At 41.2% G+C, this 17,291-nt stretch overlaps 3 protein-coding genes across 3 annotated transcripts in view; 2 read left to right on the forward strand and 1 right to left on the reverse strand.

The window, feature by feature from the left end:
- The window catches only part of LOC311041053 (uncharacterized protein), a gene marked incomplete at its 3' end in the record, with an annotated part of 464,158 nt that overhangs the window by 325,492 nt on the left and 121,375 nt on the right, over positions 1-17,291 (reverse strand). The gene's annotated exons all lie outside the window — the stretch shown is intronic.
- Positions 298-5,795, forward strand: LOC311040968 (uncharacterized protein; the record flags this gene model as incomplete). Its single annotated transcript, XM_084051407.1, has 7 exons — positions 298-317; positions 857-1,021; positions 1,440-1,576; positions 2,448-2,787; positions 4,081-4,256; positions 4,703-4,875; positions 5,656-5,795. The coding sequence occupies 6 exons, from the start codon at positions 298-300 to the stop codon at positions 4,789-4,791; spliced, it is 927 nt and encodes a 308-aa protein (XP_083907533.1). The 3' UTR covers positions 4,792-4,875; positions 5,656-5,795.
- LOC311040969 (uncharacterized protein) lies at positions 4,800-14,795 on the forward strand (the record flags this gene model as incomplete). The annotated part of the gene is made up of 8 exons (XM_084051408.1): positions 4,800-4,898; positions 5,671-5,805; positions 7,823-7,957; positions 8,381-8,467; positions 9,066-9,301; positions 10,829-10,939; positions 11,501-11,617; positions 13,084-14,795. The coding sequence occupies 6 exons, from the start codon at positions 4,800-4,802 to the stop codon at positions 10,833-10,835; spliced, it is 699 nt and encodes a 232-aa protein (XP_083907534.1). The 3' UTR covers positions 10,836-10,939; positions 11,501-11,617; positions 13,084-14,795.

Raw genomic sequence — 17,291 nt, forward strand, 5'->3', positions numbered from 1 at the left:
TTGGGCTGCAGCTGTTGATTCTTTTATTTGTGATTATTCTATGAATTACTTTTTCAATATGTATTCACAACACACATCAACAAATTGTCATGAACATTTCAGATAGATTTTTTAAAATATATATACTTGACTAAATTGATAAGTCTCACTAATGGCCATTATAAGATGGCACAATTTCCGACTTATAATTAGTAGAGGCGATGACAGGCACAGGGAAAGACCAGGCGACACCTGCTGGACAAATTAGGCAGCACGGGAGGAGACTTGTAGAAGATTTTTATGATTTGCATTCTCCGTATGCATTGGGTGAACATTGGGTATGTTGCTGAGAGAGTCTAGTGGTCTAGCCACAAGGGTCTTCATCAGGCTGTCCGAGGGGGTCCTCAGATTTACTACAGGGGGGCCGCCAATTATTTGTGTGAAAGGATTGTTTATTTTTTTAACATTAACCACTTGAACCCTAGCATCCCTATTCTGAGGAGAACTTTAGCCAAAAATAGCTTATCTATACCTCTGCAAGGCGTTGTGAGCTTGTAGATCTTCTATTTTTGGCAAAGTGGTTTGTTGTAGAGGGAAAAGGAGCAGACCAAGTACAGAGCCTAAGGTTTAAGTGGTTAAATGTCTGAAATAAACAAAACCATTAATTTACACCACACTGATGACAGTGCTGTCAAACAAGTCTATGAAGCTATCTATGAAAAAGTTTAACCTGCAACCCAATTGTATATGTAGTGGGGGTCCCTGCTTCATATCTCTCAGCTAAGGGGTCCTTGTCCTGGAAAACGTTAAAGACCCCTGGTCTAGCGGTACTTTGCCTTTGAAAATAATATATTTACATGTTCTGTCGTTTTTACAGGCTGACGTGGTCAGAGTCAAAGAGGAGCGCGTCGCCTCCTCCCTCCGTGGTCAAAGAGGAGCGAATATCTCCACCTCCTCACTCTGACTCCACTGCTGCTGAGGCACTGAAGACGGCAGGAGGATGGAAACCACTCCCTCTCCTAGACATCAACAGCACCGCAAGGTAACTTCTCCCAGAAGTTATTTACAATGAATGCACAACAAAACCTTAAGTTGTGTTTCATAAAAAAACAAATACTCTGAGTTTTACCATTTGATTTGTAAGACAACATGGATGGACAGACAGACAGACAGTGATCCCTGTTCAAAGTAGTTTAATTTGAAGACCAGGTGATTTTATATTTATCCTTTATTTATGCAGGGGGACCTTATCATGTATGATTACCTTATTCAAGATTGTTGGAAAGTTGTTGATGTTGTTTTTTTGCATTCATTCCGCTGTCCTTGCCGTACCTCTTGTCTGTGTGATGTGAAAACAAAACAAAAATTACTTTACTGTGTATTTACTCCTTTGTGTCCTGCTCTCTCCAGCTCCTCAGAGAAGAAGGGAGCGTCAGACGGGTCCGCTCAGTCATCTGAAGTCTCCTCCAAAGGTCCCCTGTCTGCGGTCACAAAGGAGCTGACAGAGGCCAGCACAGAGCCAGCGCAGACCAGCGGAGCAACGGGTCAAAAACAGGGAGAGAAGAACAAAAAGCAGAGGACACAAAAGAGAGAGCGGGTAATGACGTTATGACGTTAGCTGAAGAATGCGCTGTTTAAAACACTTAAAACCTATGTACATGGATTAAAGTTCTCAGTCGCCACGACTATCATATGTCACTCACCGAAAATAGGCCTTTTACAAGCTTACAACGCGTCTGCCACGCACTGTAAGCTTGTAGATTTTCGGTTATTAGTTATTTTAAGATTAAAGACTATTTGAAGTGGTCAAACTAGCGATAGAATACATGTTCAATCTTCCAGAAAACCCTAATGATCTGGTTTATTTCATAAAATTAAAGGTTAAAACCTCAATCTCCATTTTCTTCAACTGGCTGGCTGTATGGCCACCAAAACATAATTATTCTACATATTTTGCTTATTTATGAAACGCAGCCCTAGTGTGTGTGTGGGTGGCTCCCTCCACGCTGTTGGCCTCAGTCGTGAGATAAAAATGTCCATGTAATCCATGTATACCTGTATACTTAGTTGACTGGAGTCCCCCAAGGCTCTATACTAGGACTACTAGTATTTCCCTCGACACAAAGCTCTTCGCCGATTACACCTTGTGAGCTTATAGGGACGCTGGGGTTCAAGTGGTTAAACACTGGCTTTGTTAACATGGGGGACGTTTTGACTTGGAATAGCATCACTCTGAAGGTTATAGTCTGTTGATAAAATCAACTCTCAGTATGGGCAGTCCAAGCATAGGTTTTGGATTCTGTGTTTGCTTTGAATTGTCTTTCATTATAATTTAAATCTTTAATAGAACGCTGTACTTCTTTTTTTAGATGTCAGTCAAGAAAATCTAATAATTTATTGTGTAAAAAATTCTGCAGTGAAGATCCGAACCTTTGCCGTTTTTGTTTGTTTTCCTACAAACCGAGCAGGATCAAAGCGAGGGACGAGTTCTGCCACCTCCCAGTCGTCGCCGACCCGTTCCGGCTCTCGAGAGAAAGACAGGAGCGCGGCGACCGGCTCCTCTCGTCCCCCCCGCGCCCCAGAAGACCCCACCGCCACCGCTGGGAAGGCCAAGTCACCGCCAGCCAAGAAACGCACAAGAGCGTCCAAGTCTCCGGAGTCACAGAAGAAGAAAGACGGGAAGTCCTCGTCGAAGAAAAAGTCCAAGTCCAAGTCCCGGTCTCAGTCTCGGAGCCGGAAGAAGAAGTCCCGGTCCCGAAGCAGAAGCCCGTCGCGGAGGAAGCGGTCTCGGACCAAAAGCAGGTCCAGGTAGGGAGATCCTTACAGTCGTCCAAAACAGCTGTTCCCAACAGGGCCCACATCTGATCCAGATGCACGGCTGGTCAAATGGCTGGGCCGCTTGCATTCTCAGAGCATGTTTATTTTAATGATCAATCAATCCATCCAGCTTCGATCAGTGAAACTAACACTTGAAGTTACTATTCATCGGCATCACAATGAAAGCTAATTTTTCAAGGTTTAAAGAAAAAATAAGATGACATTTTTATTTTGTTTTTACTTTTTTAATATTAATGAAATATTATTATTCAAATCTTAAGAGTTTTGGCAATTATTTAGTTCATTTAGAGAGACTAGAAGGTGACAGATCTAGCGAAACTATTGTTGTGAGGCTCTGTCGCCGGGTTCAAATTTGTCCACCAGAGGGAGCTGCAGTCCATTAGATTGCCTGTTTTTAACTGACTTTGAATCCTAGTTTATTTTTCGTCCTGCTGGAGGAGGATCTCACAACCACGTGAGACAATGTTTAAAGAATATATAGTGTTAAATAAGAATATAGTGTTAGTAGCACTAATTCAAATGCGTCCATGTCAATACTTTTCATTGGTTAAATATGTATAAAACCATCATGTCATAGGACGTAGGCGGACATTTTTCAAAGATTTTCCATCACAGCTATTTTGCTTCTTGTGTGCGACACTGTCACATGGATGGAGGTAATAAAATAGGACATCCATTTATGAAATAAGTAACATAACAAGATGAAATACAGATGGAGATACCAGGATTCTGCTGCACAGTGACCATATCAAAAACAACCCACTGACATGTGAGCTATATTTGGACGTAAACATCGTTACAGGCGTGTGGAACAGTAAGCGGTCATATATTTCATTGGTTCGCAAAGTGGGGTCCGGGGACCCCCAGGGGTCCTTGGAGAGGTACCAGGGGGTCCCCAGGTAAATTAATTAACCCATTAAGACCTGGAACTGTGTCATTTTTTGATTTGAGCTAAAAAAGCATTATTTTACACTTTGGCTATTCAAAAATAGCAGATATACAAGCTCATAGCGCGGCACCGAGTGCCGCACTATGAGCTTGTAGAGCTTGTAGATCTGTGTGCAAATCTTTGAATATATATATTTTTTAAAGCGAACATTTTTAACTAAAATCTTTGCTTCTGGGGGTCCCTGGAACAACATATTTTGATGGGGGTCGGCGGCCAAATACATATGATTTTGGGGGTCCTTGACACGAAAAAGTTTGAGAACCAATGATTTATTTGATTAGTGGCGCTAACAGAATCCTGTCCCCTCTTTAAAGGTCTCCGTCCCGCTCGGGGTCCCGGGGTCGGCGGCGGGGTGCGTACAGCCTCAGCCAGAGGGACCGCTGGAAGAGAGAGCCCAGCCACTCCCCTGTGCTCATCCTCCGCAAGAACAGGTCCCCCCCGCGCAAAAAACGCAGCAACAGCAAGAGCCCCTCACGCATCACAGAACTGGGTGAGATAGTAGATTACTTTTTTTTGTAACATGTTTCTTTTGATTATTTATTTTCTACTATAGTATTCCAATTATTATTATTATTTTTTTATTGTGGTCATCGTGTACACAGACAGTTTTATCATCATAAAATATAATGCATGTTGGCGACTGTTTAAAGTCAACACATAACAGTTCAATCATATGAATCCTTCACCTTTTAAATGCATATATACATATATGTATTTTTGCTCTTGTCCATATATCCATTCATTTTACAAACCTATTCTATTTTCATTTCTCAGTGATACAAAATGATTTAATTCAGTTTAAAATGGACATACAGGAAGTGTTTTAGGATTTTGAATGGTAAAAGAAATCATAGCTTTTAGTATGCTGTCGCGTACAAGTTCTCTAAACGACGACTGTTCTGTCCCTGTTTTCCCGTGTGATTTCTTCCCCCTCAGACAAGGAGCAGTTACTGGAGATCGCCAAAGCCAACGCGGCTGCTACTGTATGTGTGCCAAGGCGGGCATGCCAATTCCTTATAACCTGAGACCCAGGATGCCGCCACAGCTGCCCATGCCGATGCCCTTACCCGCCATGGCCATGAATGCTGCCCTGGCCAGTATGACCGCTGGTAGGCCTACGTCTCGTTTTATGGTTCCCTAGCTGGTGTTGGTCAAGTTGTCAATCATATGGGTGTCATGTCGGGTTTAAAGGTTGTCTGCTATTTGATAGCTTGTAACAGCAGCCAGGAAAGATATTCAAATGATGCATATGTTCTACAGATCTACAGCCATGGTGATAAATCATGATCCACAAAATACTGCTCTGACAGGAGTGTGTCACTGTGATTATTTTTTTTTTAAACGTGGCACTGGTCTAGTCTTACAATCTACTTATATTATATAATAATATATAATCGAGGAGTGACTTCTGCCCCCCCGCTGACGCTATACCCACAGCTCTGTAGGCGACTAAACACAATGCCGACACACCACATCTCGCCAACACAGTAGCCACGGCAGATTTTCACACATTTTTAAATATAAAAAGCTGAAATGGCAGATCTACAAGCTCTATTTCTGCTATTTTTACATGTATTAAATATTTAAATATCTCAATAATGTCTTTGTATATTTATGTTATTTGTCATATCTGGCCTGTGTAATTTGTGATTATGAGCCTAAAAAACTAACAGAAGTAAAATTCATATTCATATCCCATGTTCAATGCCAAAAACACAATTAAATCGTTAATCTCAATTATTTGTGCGACAATCAACTTCAATTTGTAATCGTGACAATCAGCCCAGCCCATGTGTACCATGACTTTCTCTCCCAATTGTCTCTGTCTGTGTCCTCACATTCTGCGTGTGTGTGTGCGTGTCTCTCTCTCTCTCTCTGTCTTCCGTTAGCTACAATGACGGCAGCCCTGTCCGGTATGGGTGCTCTCGCCTCACTGCCCCCTCTGCCCTCCATCACCAACAAGCCTAGCCGCCCTGGAGGAGGTGAAGAGGAAGGTAGCCAAGCAGGCCAATAGCATTAGCATCAAGGAGTTCACCGAAGTAAGTTCACTTGTCATGATTCATGAATCACCAGCAGTGTTGATTTCGTCGACTTAAAACTATGACGAAAAATGTTCGTTGGCTACCCTTTTTCACTGACGAAAACTAAATAAAAACGAAGCTATGATGACTAAAACAATGACTAAATATGCTGACAATTTCGTCAACAAATAAAATCTAGACGTAAATGTTAGTGAGGGACGAGATCCAGTAGAACTAAGACGAGTCATTTTATGTTTGGTTGCGTTCTGGTGTTGCGCTCTGAAAATAGCAGATCTACAAGTAGTAGTTGTAGATCGGCTATTTTCAGCATTCAACCAGTGTAAAATCACGTTTCCATTACGACCTCATCAAGGCACCGCCACATTACATTTTAGTCGACTAAATCAGCTGTAGATTTTTAACTAAAATCTTATGATATTCAACTAAAACTAGACTAAAACTAAAACGTTTCAGATGACTAAAACTAAATGGAATTTTATTCAAACTACTATGACAAAAGTCGTGTCTGGTGATTGACCTTTTGTACACTTTCCGAGTTCAAAGAACACTTGGGATTTTAGGGTGTTGTAACTGTACTAGGAAAACATGTTGTTTGAAAGCTTCTATGAATACGTGAATAAGTGAATACTGATTTAGGCAGCAAATTCTTCTCAATTTGTTTTTTAGCTTGAAAAAAGAGCAGATTTGTATGTCAACAGTCAACAGAGAGGAGATAAGCAATATTTTCACCAGTATTCAGAATAATGATAGAAAAATAACTTTGCATTGTTCAAAAGCATGTGCTTGCGCATCTTGTGAGCTAATAGATTTTCACTGTTTAAAAAAACACATTTTCCTGTGACATGCCCAAAATAGGGACGCACAGGTTGAAAGTGTTTAATTAAGGCTCACTGAGTTTCTCTGCATGAAGATGAAACGATGGCATTCGTCACAGGTTCTTCATAGGTGTTAACGGTATAGCTCCTCATTGTGCCGTGTCACAGTACAATGACATTTTGTAGCCACACTTTACAGCATGGGTTCCCACGTTTCAGTGCCGTGCCCGTGACCCCCCAAAATAACCCCCACCCTGACAAGTACTTTAGACAACTTTAGAAATGTGCAGACACCCTGCATTGAGTGAGAAAATAATGTTGCACATTAAGCTTATCATCTGGGGATCCCCCAAAATGAATTGGGGACCCCCAGTTTGGTACCCACTGCTTTACAGGAAGGTCCATAAGTCACACTCTGCATAATGACTCACAATAGTTGCTCTTTAGCAATTATGGTAATGTAAATCATTCTAACAAAAGAGCAAAAACGCACACCAGCAGTGAAGAGGTGCTGACCACTGGAATAGTAAACTAAAAAAGGGAAAGGAGAAGTCGCACAGACTCGCAGCCATGATGCAATAAACTTTTTTATTTATAAGTTACCAACGTTTCGACATATGTCTTCATCAGGGTATGAGAGGCATGTAAGCAGCTTGCTTATGTAGACTGTGGGACAAAAGGGGAGTCCTTAGGGAGTGTCCTCAAATTGACTCACGCCCAAATTGGGTGATTGATTCCCATTAACAAGCTTGCAGGGTGCAAAACAAAGATGCATACATACATAACATTTGTAACAATTAATATTTAGAGTTACAACAATATATTCAGTTAAGTATTGAAAAGAATAATAAAAAAGTGGACATATGAATACAGCAGCAAAACATCCATGACAATCATAGAACCCAGGTCACAGAACCACAAGAGAGGAGAAGATCAGGTGTGGCAGAGACTAGTATGTCAGGACTCCTGTGTGAGAGACCTCATATACATTGAGAGTGGATGCATATTATTAATTAAAAACACAATGGAGAATCCTAGAAATGTAAATCATTCTGAAATGTTTTTTTAATGAAAACGTGCATACTTGTGTTTGACCACAACCTTTAAGGAAAATATGCAAATATGTGAACTTGAGTGATTCAGTAAGATGATAACCAAAGTGTGTCTGTGTGTTCCTTTGCATGCACCTGGACGTGTAGAAATGTAAGATGATTGTGGTCAGTAAAGGCGAGCTGCCGGTGGCAAAGCCTCACGTTTCAGACGAGGAGGATGAAGGGAAGCCGTTTGGAGGTTCTGCCCTGAAGGAGACTAAAGCCATCAGCTTCAGCATCGGTGTAAGATTATACAACCTCTCACACACACTTGGGACGGGTGTTTGGATATTTATTTATGGCACAGCGCATATCATGAGCCTTGCACACAGAACAGCAACTGTATCTTATACAGTATGTAGCACAATTTCCTTTTTTTTAAAGACAAGCCACGAAAAATAAAAGTGAAACTTATCTGAAGTGAGTTCATGTAAATTGTGGAATTCAAAGTGATTGTTTCCCACTTAAAGTGCTGCTTGTTATAGTTACATTTATTTACAATACATTATATTATGTATATGAGTTAGTTAAATTATTGTGTTAATTATTCCTAAACAAACACTGTCAACCGTTTAAACCTCTCATCCCTATCATGTAGATATGCACATACTGTACACTCGTTTTAACGTAACACATCAATTTACGACGAGCACACTTCTCTTTCAGAATATGTCCGTTCGTCCGGCCGTCCGCAGTGATGCAGGCATGGCTAAGGAGTTCCCCGTGTCTTCAGGGTCTCAGCATCGTAAGAAGGTACTGTTGTAAATTCATTCTTTATTTGGAGCAGAACTACCTACAGTACGCATGATGCTAGGCCCTCCAGCAGCAGAACACACAACAAGATCTGTGCTGGTTCCTACTTCCTACCTTTTTATCTGATCCCTGCACACGTATCGTACACAAAACAATCAAGCAAGATGCTGTTTGGTTTCTGTCGGTTCTCAATGAATCTACTTTATTGTCACAACACAGTTACAGGTAAAAGAAAAATAGCATGTTAAAAATCAGTATCATGTCATTTAAAGTGGTCCTAAATCACATGTAGTGCATTCAATAAAGTGCATGTCAGTATCATGTAGCTTCTAAGTCCTAAAGGAAGACCTAAAACATAATATATGTGCATCAGTAGGCTATAGTGCAAACTAGTTAAGCACAGGCGACAGGCTTACGTTTTGTTTGTCTGACAGTTGCTAAATGACTCCAGAAAAACTGTAAAAGACAAACCAAAAATCCTCCAAATTCCTGAAATGGCTGACATTTAGAAGTCAGTGAAGAAGGCTGGCTAGCTATTATTATTAGGTAAAACAAAGGTAAAACTCATAAGATAATGTGGTCTTTGTCGATCCAACAGGAGGGCGATACGCCGAGTGCTGGGTTCCAGTTGAGAAGCAGACAGCAGACAAGACCAAAGCCTCTGCTGTTGTTGCTGCTGCTGCTGCAGCTGCTGCTTCTGCCGGCAGCAAGGCCGCGCCGGCCGTTCCAGCGGCAACGACCGCGCCATCGTCCGGGGAGGCGGCTTCGGCGACAGTCGCGGAACCGACGTTCGTGCCGGCCACCGACAGTGTTTTTCCTGAGCCTCCGCAATAGGTGAGATGCTGGAGGAGGACTGTTTGTGTGTGCGGCTGTGCGTGCGCCCTCTCCTATCCTTTCCTCTCCTTCTGCTCTCTCTTCTCCTCTCTCTCCTTTCACAGCGTGGCTCTGCAGGAGAATAGGTGTCTATAAGAGGGTCAGTCTGTGTGTGTGCGGAGCTGATCTCGCAAATCGCGAGATTGCTCATAAAATAAATGGCACATCAATTATGATAATGTCCTACATTGTGCAACATGTTATTGCTGTTGTACAAAAACCCTTTATTGTTTTTTTTAGGATATATAAATAAAAATAGGTATAGTGTTAATTATGTACAATTATAATGGTATATTATAAATGGGACAAAGTAACATTAGATGCAAAAGGCCTTCATTGTGCACAGAACTTGATAAATCACAAAGCTGTAATTACAAGACTTTCATACAACAGTATGTAAAACAAAGCCTATCTGGTATGAACATCAATGACACACAGTCATCATCAACAGTGCACCTGCATACAGTACATTCAGATATGTGTAACAAAAAGTAAAAGGTGAATATCTAAAACAATTACTATAAAACAACCGGGACAAAGCCAGCCATCACCTACTGTAACTACTAACTTGCATCTGGAAAGTGCCACTTGAGAATAAAGTTGCTATTTTCGGCACAAAGTTGCAATCACACATTGATTGCAACTTTGCTCACATGCGTTCACCTCCAACTTTTGCTGAGGCAAGATACAGTGCTTGAAGAGGAACCCTGTCTATGCAGTTGCACTTTTACCCCACAAGGTGGCTTTGAATCTATACAACATGCATAACATTTTTGTAGAAATTCATAAGAGGCTATTTCTAACACCGTTACACCCACTGCCAGTAAGACAACTTGGTCTCTCCAGGCATTTTTCTATTTTTGAAATATATGTATTTTTAATTTAAATTTAAAATGGAATTCAAAGGGCCTCAGATCGGGCTTAAACCTGGACCCAATTTGGAATTCCTCATAGATATGTAATAGATGGCTCACATCATAGGCTGTCCACATGAATTCCAAGATCACATTATTCCTCTGTATGCCCCCCCCCCCCCCCCCTCCCACCAAATAACCCATGTAGACCTGATGGAGATTTTAAAAACGCCTTCTAAATCTTGACCTAAGTTTTCTGAAAGTCTAAAACTTACTATTCAAAACAATCTATATATTTTGCAATATACATAGTAACATCTAAAATGACACAGATGCTTTCCCAGATTGAAAGTTATAACAAAGTATAGGCTTTCCAGGTCTAAATGGGATAACTAAGCTCTCAGCCTTTAATGTGTGTTATCCTTTTGACAGATAAATATAAATATATGGTAATTTATATGTATTTTTGTCAATAAAAACATCAATCAAACAAGCCACGCCGTTCCCATGCAGAGCACTGTGAAGCACATTGTGTTTCCATGACTATGAGATGTGACCCTTCTTGACTGTGTTAGAACTACATGAGAAAACGTTCTTGGATCTCATCTGTTACGTTCTCCTCGTCTCTCCCCAGCCCGTAGACATCTCGCAGGCCGTCACCGAGCGGATCAAAGCCCAAAGGCGGTTGGCCGAGAACCCCTACGACGTCAGCGCCATTTGCATGCTGAGCCGCGCACAAGAGCAGGTACATCACTCTTTCATACACACACACACACACACACTCGCTCAAATGCCGCAAAACCTTGAAACGATACTGAAACAAAAGACTGTCTTATTGCAATATTGAAACATCTGAATCCAAACAGACATGTTGAAGTTGCTGAATATCGTTACACACCAGTCTAATACTTAGGCAGAGAGAACGAGGCAATCAGGTGCTCACCGGAGACGTAATAGTCAAAAGAGTTAAATAGTAAAAGTTGCTCCTGGCTCAGACGGGATAAAGCCCCAGATAAAAAATGGTACGGAAGATGCTGTCGTAATGCCTGATTTACACTGAGTTGCGTGCTGAGAATAGCCGATCTACAAGCTTACAATGAGCTTTTAGATCGGCTATTTTCCAAGCAGGACACCCGCACACCACCAAAGCATGAAATTACTTGTCTTAGTTCTACTGGATCTCGTCTCCACTAGACGATATCCAGTTTTTTTCACTGAACCGATTATTCAATCGCTAAAATTTTATTTGATAGAAATGTCTGTCAATGGTTATTATTCAATGAGTTTTTTGACCCCCCTTACCTAGGTGGATGCGTGGGCCCAGTCCAACACCATTCCAGGACTGTTCACCGGCTCCACTGGAGCTCAGGTCCTCAGCTCTGAGGAGCTGTCCAACAGTGGGCCCCAGGCATGGCTCAAAAAGGTAACACGCAAGACTCACACACACACACACACACACACACACACACACACACACACACACACACACACACACACACACACACACACACACACACACACACACACACACACACACACACACACACAGCGTACGTACAGATCCATTTGTCAACAGTTTTTTTCTTTCTCTCACACACAAGGTACACAGCCAGATGGATTCACACATCACAATTTCATTCACACACACACACACACACACACACACACACACACACGCACACATGCCCAACAACACAAGCAAGTGTACAGGTACACCCATGCACATGTCTGTATACAGTTTAAGGATTACCACCGCTCTTGGAAATGTCCTTTGGGCACTTTTTATTTAGTTGTCATGGGGCAGCATTACAGAACAATATATGCGTTTGGCTTAAATCCTTCTTCACATTCATACAGCATAACAGACTGTATGATAATGCTGAAGAAAGCTTTGTGCCGAAAACCGTATATGCTGCCCATGCCGACTAAATAAAAAGTGCCTGAAAGACATTTCTGTGCTGGTAATCCTTCTGACAGTTCTAGATCTTTGCTAGTCTGTGCACCCAGTAACTATTACTAGAAGAAACTTGAGTAGTGCTTGCATCCTCCTAACCCATTCAATTCGGGAATGCATCTGTCTGTCATTTTTAGATTTCTTTGGCTATTAAAAGATAGCAGATATACAAGCTTGTAGATCTGCTATTTTTGAAATCGTGAAAATGTGTGCAGCTCTTGGAATGTATATATTTATGTTTTAAACAAGTGACATTTTTAACTCAAATATTTGCTTCTGGGGATTCTACAAATTTCTTCTAAATCCCCCCCCCCCCCTCCCCACATCTCAAAACATTGTGTTACAGGGACCCCCAGAAGCAAAGATTTGAGTTACAAATGTGTATATATATTCAAAGATTTGCACAAAAAAAACACGTTTTTTCAAAAATAGCCAAAGAAATCTTAAAATGACACGGATGCGTTCCAGGATTGAATGGGTAAACACATACTGTATACAGTCTACCCATGCAGAGACAGATGCATCTAGCCACATGTACTATCCACATGCACTCCCATCACATACTGCCTTTCACTTCATATCCCAGCTGTCCGCTCCACGCTGCAGGCGCCTGCATTGCTCAACGCCCCAGTTCGTCTTGCACCCTCTTGGCCAAAAATAGCTGATCTACAAGCTCACAACGCCTCGCAGTACGAGGCGTTGTGAGCTTGTAGATCAGCTATTTCCGGCTAATGTTCCCCTCAGAGTAGGGATGCTATGGTTCAAGTGGTTCATGTAAAAAAAAAACATCCTATTTCAAAAAGATTGGCGGCCCCCCTATAGTAGCTCTGGGGTCCCGGACCCCCTGTTGAAGACCCCTGGACTAGATACTAAATCACCACGATTTATGCACGTAAGTTTGATGGAAGTGTGTGTGTGTGTGTCTCTTTTCCCAGGTTCCTGCAGATGGACCAGGCCTCTACACAGGACCCGTCTTTACAGCTGCTTCCACCGGACCCCTGTTCTCTACATAGACACACACACACACACACATTCTACAACACACTCAGAGACTCTTTTCACTTTAAGGGCCGTGTCAGTCTGCTGACATGAACCGCGTACGAAGGAAACCACGTATTTGCAGTGGCCTACATTTGTATTTGTACCCTTTGTCAAACATGTTTGGTGACATGGGGGGTGTTCCATTTCAGATAAGAGCATCCTCATTGGTGCGCTGAGGCTGTAAGTAGACAAAATGTTATTTATCTTGTTTTTCCTCTGCTTGTTGGTGGTTATATTTGTGTCAAGCGCCAACCAGTGTTAATTTTGTCGACTAAAATTATGACGAAAAATGTTCCATCGACTACCTTTTTTTACTGACAAAAACTAAATAAAAACTAAGCTATGATGACTAAAACTATGACTGCTAGTAAATGTATTGTCAATTTTGTTAAAATAATTAAGACTAGACTAACGTGTTAGGGAAGACTAGTGGATAAGAGATCCAATAGAACTAAGACCAGTCATTTTATGCTTCCGAAATAGTGTAGATCGGCTATTTTCGCCACCTAGCCAAAATATATATAAATTAGGTATTATGACGCCATCAAGGCCTGCCTTTTAGTCGACTAAAATGTGACTAAAACTAAATGGAACTTTAGTCAAAAGACTATGACTAAAACTACATCAAGATTTGCTGTCAAAATTAACACTGGCGCCAACTAAATCCACTTATAAAACAGGGGAGTAGTAAGGGTTGATAGGTTAGTGTAAAAAGGTATAATATTCAGCTGTAAATGCAACTTAACCACTTAGACGCTATATACTTCGTTGACCGCGGTTTGTACTACGTCCGCTCCTTTTTATTTTCCTTCTACACCACTCCTTTTTCTCTTTGCCGAAAAAAAAGCCGATCTACAAGCTCACAACCTGTACACAAGGTCAGCTGTTTTCAGGCGAATGTTCACCCAGAATAGGGACAGTACGGTTCTCTAGTCACGCAAACACAAATACCATCTTAGTTTGTCATTAGTTTGGACAGATGAGAAAAGGTTTATAGAATGTGGTTTCCCGGACGTAAATGGAAGAGTATTTGCGAGATCTAATATCTGCTATTTTTGAATAGCCAAAGAAATCTAAAGTGACACAGATGCATTCCAGGTCTAAATGGGTTAATCAGTAGTTCTCACACTTTGAAGATAGAAGATAAAAAGAATAATAGCAGATGTACAAGCTTGCAGTGCAGCACTAAGTGACACGCTGTGAGCTTGTATATCTGCTATTTCTGAATAGCCAACGTATAAAATCTAAAATGACACGGATGCTTTCCCGGTTTTAATGGGTTGCTAAATGTAATCTGGATAATTAATTTCTGAGGGCTTAACTTAAATGTGTCTGTGCAGGTACATTTTAAGTTTTTAAAGGATATATTAGTTATATTAAAATGTTCAGTCATCAAGTTTCTTTCATGTTTGTACTCAACGTACACAAGATGGTTAACCAAGTGCTTGCATAAATACCTATTATAGAGCACACACTCCTCCAAACATTCTTTTCTCATCATGCAGGGTGATTTAAGCTATGGTTCAGAGGCCCAGAATGGGTGACAGCCCCCGTTTCTACCGTGGGTCCCAATGGGAGACTTTTACCCTTTGGGTTCTGGGTAGGAAAAAAAAAAGATTTTTTTTAAAGTAGCAGATGTAGCTTGTATATCTGCCTTTTTTTTTTAGAACCACTGATTCCTCTAATTCCTAAGAGTTTTCTGAAAAAACGTATGCTATTCTCAGTTCAAAAATGTCCAAATCTGCAGCCTTCCAAGAAAAGTCGAGAGAGAGATGACATTAAAAACTAGGTATAAAATACCTCAAATGTGATCAGTGTTGAATATAATAAGTGTTTATCAATTAATTGGTCAAGAGTTACAGGTTCAGAGTAGAGAAAGGAGAGAGCGTAACAATAAGAACCGCCATCAATACAGACATAGCTCACATATAGATGTTAAAGTGACTACCAGAGTCGGCCTCACCCTCCAGACGGGCACCGGTATGATTAGGTTTGAGGTAAGAAAAGCCCAATCAATAGACACGGCTCCAGCCATTAGCAGTCATAAATAATGGATGCAGAGGGTAGATCACAGTGTCAAATTAAAAGTAATGCTATCTGTGTGTGTGTGTACGCGAGCGTGCGTTTGTGCAGTGAAGACGGTTAAATATCTGAAAATATTTCGGGTCATAAGAAAGATTTGTATTAAAAAAAAAAGTCAGCTCAGAGGAGTAATTAGAAATGTCTTGCTCAGGGACATCCTGGCTTGCTGCTGTGGTCGTTTTATATGTGTTGCTTGCATGATCATCCATCCATCCATCCACCAGCCTGCAAGAGGAGACCTACGAGGTCCAAGAGTTCCAGGCCGAGCTGCAAGCACCGCAAGGAGGAGATGAGGCAGTCGTGCGTCCAGCGCGTGAAGGAGAAGCAACTTTCCACCCCCCAAAACACGCACAAACTCCCACAAAAGCAGCCTACTTTACCATACAACCATTTAATGACTTTAAAACGGATATCTGTTGGAATTAAAACCTTCCTCAACATTAGAACTGTGTTAATATGGGGAAAAAAACGAAAATCAAACTTATTCATACTCATTTTTCTAGCCACAGTCACATAATGTGAAATGTGTCCTCTTCACTATAACAACTAGCAGCCTCAAATCACTCTTAAGCATACACCATATTGCAGGCCCACTAACCACTCAGCTATGGCACTTTCATTAAGATGTAATGTTACAAATTGAAAGGAAACAAAGCTTTACAAAATGTAAGTTGTCAGGCTATACTCATTTAAAAGGTGTTAAATAATCATTTTTATCCCCCCCATAAGCTTTATATTCTGGATTTGTGATCTAATCATTGCTATGGTTTTGTAGGGAAGTGACAGTCTGTGGCCAACTACAGTGGTTGAGCCTTGAACCTGTAACCTATGGCGCACCAGGCAGTCACACTAACCATTCACCTACAGCTTATTACCTTTGAACCTGTGAAACATGTTCTTGTCAAGCACCCCCAAATTGACATTATTATTTTTTGGCAGTGGACCTCATTGTGAAAAGAGAAAAAGTAGTGTCAGGGCCCCCCATGACAAAACTTTTAAAGAATATATATATTTATTCCAAATGTGTTCATATTGTCAGAGTTAAGAATCAAACTCATAACCTTTGGTTTCTCAGGCAGGCTCTTAATCCAGTGGACCACTGTGCTGTGCTAAGGATTGAAGGCCAAATAGATAGTTTCCATTGGGGTTCATTAACATTCAAGCAACAGCACTACAAACCATAGACAAAATATTATGCTGTTAAGATCCTTTTTTTTGGTATTGTGTGTCAAAGACGAATGGAGACCTTTCAGGCAGTTGATAGCTCAGTGTGTAAGACACTGCCTGCATAATCCAGAGGCTGTGGGTTCAAGCCCCGCTCGCTCTTTACCAGGAATCTTTCCTTTACAAGGAAAGGTTCTTTCCTTTACAAGGAAAGGTTCAGGGTAAGGAGTGAGTGAGGTTTGAACTCACACACCCAGAAAGCCTTAAAAGCAACACAGAAAGCAGTGAATTTCAGCCGGTACTGATGGCCTAGCGGACTAAATTCAAGTCACAAGGACTGGCATTGCCATGCCAGATACTAGTCGAAATAAGTTGCGCCAGTGTCGAGTACCGAAGATCATCTCATCCGTGCGTGAGCGGGGTGAGCCCGGGGGATCACTCCCCCGTGGTTTCCAGACAGTACAGCGGAGGGGGTTATAGGAAAAATATAAACGGGCAGCTGAATATTACAGAGAGATGGATGAAGGGGCGTAGCTAGAGAGAAAGGGGTGGAGCTAGGGAGGAAGGGGCAGAGCCAGAGACAGGGGTGGAGCTAGGGAGGAATGGGTGGAGCTAGGGGGTGGAGTGTAGTAGTATATTCTAGTATAGTAGTAAGTATGTTATATAGTAGTAAGCATGTTATATTGTAGTAAGTATATTAGTTAGTTATATAGTAGTATGTTAGTTATGTTAGTTATATAGTATAGTAGTATGTTAGTTATTAGTAGTTATATAGTAGTATGTTAGTTAGTTATATAGTAGTATGTTAGTTAGTTATATATGTTAGTTATATAGTAGTATGTTAGTTAGTTATATA

The sequence above is a fragment of the Gymnoscopelus microlampas genome, assembly GCF_963454915.1.
Source record: "Gymnoscopelus microlampas genome assembly, chromosome: 24".
In the NCBI taxonomy this organism is placed as follows: domain Eukaryota; kingdom Metazoa; phylum Chordata; class Actinopteri; order Myctophiformes; family Myctophidae; genus Gymnoscopelus; species Gymnoscopelus microlampas.